The sequence below is a fragment of the Apis dorsata genome, unplaced genomic scaffold (genome assembly GCF_000469605.1).
Source record: "Apis dorsata unplaced genomic scaffold, Apis dorsata 1.3 scaffold_52, whole genome shotgun sequence".
In the NCBI taxonomy this organism is placed as follows: Eukaryota; Metazoa; Arthropoda; class Insecta; order Hymenoptera; family Apidae; genus Apis; species Apis dorsata.
Window position 1 is genome coordinate 1,200,624 of NW_006263353.1, and position 3,758 is coordinate 1,204,381.

Sequence of the window (3,758 nt, forward strand, 5' to 3'; positions counted from 1 at the left end):
TATTTTAATAATAAGCGATATATTTATGAGAATTATATAAAATTTGAAATCATTAATTTGAAATCATTGTTCCTATTTACTACTTTGTTCTGGATAAATTAATTGTTATCGTTTTCTATACAAAAAGAAATTGATACTATATTTTTTATATTTATAGAATTGAAATCAGTTATATACATTAATATATCTTATAATTAGTATTAAAACATTTCATTTTAAATAAATAAAAAACAAGAGAATATTTTAGAAAACATGTATAACTTTCCTTTAATATAGATATAATCCATTATGCTATATTAAAAATAGAATAAATTTTTTATTTTCCCTAAATGCTTCCAATAACTTATAAATTATGAAATAAAAGATACAAATATTTCAAACAAAATCATATCAATTTATATAAAATAATAATTATGTTCTATAATCATTTTTTTAGAAGTATTACATATGAAAAATATAATTACATATTGAATTTTTTTAAATTTTATATATATAATATAATACAACATAATCAATTATTTTAAAGTAATATTTACATATTAATATTAAATCATATGAAAAAGCTATACATTTACAAAATATTTAATAAATAATATATATATATATTATATGCATATATAAAACCATACATATATATTTTTAGTATTATTATGTAATTTAGTTAACTTAAAAGCTTAGAATATTTCTTGTTCAAAAATCTGGACCAAATTCAAGATCTTTATAAAAATTACAGAAAGATATACTAAAACTAACATAATTGTAATAATTATTCATTGTAAGTAATATGTAAAAACATATATAAGATATAAATAATATTTATATCTTAAATCTATTATGGTATTCTTTATAAAAATATATGTACATAACACTCATTGTAACATTTATTGTTATTAATATTACATAATATTATTGTTTTTAACAATTTTTAAACTGTTTATTATAACATACCTAAGTGTACTTTTTTGATTAATCTTATATACTGCCAAAATTAATAATTTGTATAAAATAATAACAAAATTTAACTTTCTATGTATATATGTATAGAACATACATATAATGTATATCTAAAATATATGTGGTATAAAATGCTATTTACATTTTTCAAAATAATATTTTGTTAAAATTAATATATCAAAAAAATATATTCTAAATATATATAAATATATATATTAATATATTTATATAAGTATTAAATTCAAAGTATCACAATAAGAATTGAAAAATTTATGTGTTATAATAAAATATTTTTATATAAAAAGGAATCTTAAATTATTGTTACATATCATTGAAATACATATAATAGAAATAATAATAAGAAAATTAATAATTGACAATAAAATAGAATATAATAAACTAATTAATATAATAAGTAATAATTCTATATTTTATGTAATTAATATTAATGAACATAAAAAAATATGTAAATTACATTGTCCATTTTGATATTTTCTTTTTAAAATCAATTGTTCCATTAGAATTAATTACAGAATAGTATTTTTTATTATTAGAATTATGTTGCATATAAACAATATACCCTACACAACCAAACATTGCAATGGTTCCAAAAATCATTATTATTTTATTCTGAAAAAGAAATCAGATTATTTTAAGAAGATGTTTTTATAATTTATTAATATTATATTTAAAAATTCAAATATTTAATATAAACATATAACATTTAATTATTTAATAAATTATTATTAGATAATTGTATAATGAATTTTTAATATGAAAAAATATATAATATAATATATAAAGAATTTTTGTTTTTTAGGAATTAATAATTATTATATAATCGTCAACCTATTATCTATGATATTTATAATATATTATTATTATATATTAAAATAAAATAAAATAAATTAAAATCATTATAAATTTACTTCAATTTAAAAAATAATCTTACCGGTTTAATATATAATTCATAATTAATTGTACGAAATAATATTGTACTTTTTAAAGATCGTAAACCATCACCTGGCATTACTTTTTCGCTTTTTTTATTCATTATAAAATTAAGTAAATCTTTTATTTAATTTTTTATTGTTAATCTTGTTTAATTTAATATTATTTACAATGTTTTATTTGAATAAAAAACCTATAATAAATTTTTTATTGTTAATGCATATAAAAATCAAAATTTTTAATTTTAAATTTTTAATTATACAAAATATATAAATAAATAACATCTTATTCATTATTATAAATTTGTATTAATAGAAAAAAATAGATGTAAAAAAATGATTTGTATCAAATATTTTTTTATTGAAATATTCAGAAAATAATTAATATCTATTTTAATTATTTATAAAACGTTTATTTGGTCAATCTTAATGTTATACTTACAAATACTTATAAATACCTAACCTTCTTTATTATCAAAACAAAATATATAAATAGATGCAGGTTAAGTATATATTATAGTTTATATTCTTTATACGTAATAATAATTATTTGATTGTGACAATTATGGTACGAAAATTAAAATATCACGAACAGAAATTGTTAAAAAAAGTTGATTTTATATCATGGGAAGCAGATAATAATTTACACGAAATAAAAATTTTAAAACGTTATCGAATACAAAAAAGAGAAGATTATACGAAGTAAGTCTATTGCATATTAACATATATTAAACATAAATTTCATAAATATATATGCAACATAATTATATATTAACATTAATTATTCCAGATATAATAAATTGGCACGAGAAATTCGTGAATTAGGCAAAAAAATTAAAGAAATTGACGCAGAACATCCATTTCGAATAGAGCAGAGTGCATTATTATTAGAGAAATTATATATGATGGGACTTATAGCAACAAAATGGGATTTGTCTTTAACACAAAAAGTGAGTGCCAGTTCATTTTGTAGAAGACGTTTGCCAGTTGTTATGGTACGAAATAAAATGAGCCAAAACTTAAAAATGGCTACACAATTCATAGAACAAGGTCATGTTAGAGTTGGTACAGAAGTTGTAAAAGATCCAGCATTTTTAATAACAAGGTATGCATAAAATATTTTTAAATAAAATATGAAAGAATAAAATAAACATTAAAAAATAAATATAGAAATCTGGAAGATTTTGTTACTTGGGTAGACACATCAGCTATTAAAATACATGTATTAGAATACAATGATGCTGTAAGTAATAAAGTAATAAAATATATTCATATCATATATTAAATTAATATTAAATTTATTACACTTATTAATGTTATATACTTTTTTATTACAGAGAGATGATTTTGATATAGCATAAATAAGATACGAATATTAAAATTAAGATTTCATTATATATATATATATCTTTCTTAATTTTTACTAATAAGTTTATTAGTATTAATTACTAAAATATTTAATTCTTAGATTTTATAAATTATATTATACATTTAATACAATAAATAATTTAATTATAGAAAAATTTCATTTGTGTATATTTATTGTCTTCAAAAACATCTTTATATTTTTAATGATTGTTTCTTATAAACTTAAACTATATATTTATGCATATTTAAACAATTAATAAAAAACAACATAATAAAAAATTTTTAAAATAAATTTATATTGACATTAAAATAAATTTATATTTATATTTTTAAATACTTACCAAAAATATAATATTTAATAATTTTAAGAATTTTATCGCGATGATTTAAAATTTCTTTTATATTGTCAGTTTTTTTCCAAAGTTTTATTAAGAACAAATTCTTTGAAAAATTATCTAAATCATCATTAATTAAAGATATAAATTC

At 16.1% G+C, this 3,758-nt stretch overlaps 2 protein-coding genes across 2 annotated transcripts; one reads left to right on the forward strand and one right to left on the reverse strand.

Moving 5' to 3' along the window:
- Positions 1-1,410: 1,410 nt before the first annotated feature.
- On the reverse strand, positions 1,411-2,103 carry LOC102675257 (small integral membrane protein 8). The gene is made up of 2 exons (XM_006609142.2): positions 1,907-2,103; positions 1,411-1,584 (listed from the first exon to the last, which is right to left on the reverse strand). Exons 1-2 carry the CDS (start codon positions 2,006-2,008, stop codon positions 1,426-1,428), a joined length of 261 nt encoding a protein of 86 aa, XP_006609205.1. The 5' UTR covers positions 2,009-2,103; the 3' UTR covers positions 1,411-1,425.
- Positions 2,104-2,351: 248 nt separating this feature from the next.
- Positions 2,352-3,427, forward strand: LOC102675119 (U3 small nucleolar ribonucleoprotein protein IMP3). The gene is made up of 4 exons (XM_006609141.2): positions 2,352-2,606; positions 2,695-3,009; positions 3,075-3,147; positions 3,242-3,427. The coding sequence occupies exons 1-4, from the start codon at positions 2,470-2,472 to the stop codon at positions 3,263-3,265; spliced, it is 549 nt and encodes a 182-aa protein (XP_006609204.1). The 5' UTR covers positions 2,352-2,469; the 3' UTR covers positions 3,266-3,427.
- Positions 3,428-3,758: the final 331 nt, after the last annotated feature.

Coding starts and splice junctions, on each gene's coding strand:
- LOC102675119 (XM_006609141.2), top strand. CDS start 2,470: ATGGTACGAAAATTAAAATATCACGAACAGAAATTGTTAAAAAAAGTT. Junction 2,607..2,694: donor AAAAGAGAAGATTATACGAA/GTAAGTCTATTG, acceptor TAATTATTCCAG/ATATAATAAATTGGCACGAG. Junction 3,010..3,074: donor CCAGCATTTTTAATAACAAG/GTATGCATAAAA, acceptor AAATAAATATAG/AAATCTGGAAGATTTTGTTA.
- LOC102675257 (XM_006609142.2), bottom strand. CDS start 2,008: ATGAATAAAAAAAGCGAAAAAGTAATGCCAGGTGATGGTTTACGATCT. Junction 1,585..1,906: donor ATGAATTATATATTAAACCG/GTAAGATTATTT, acceptor TTTCTTTTTCAG/AATAAAATAATAATGATTTT.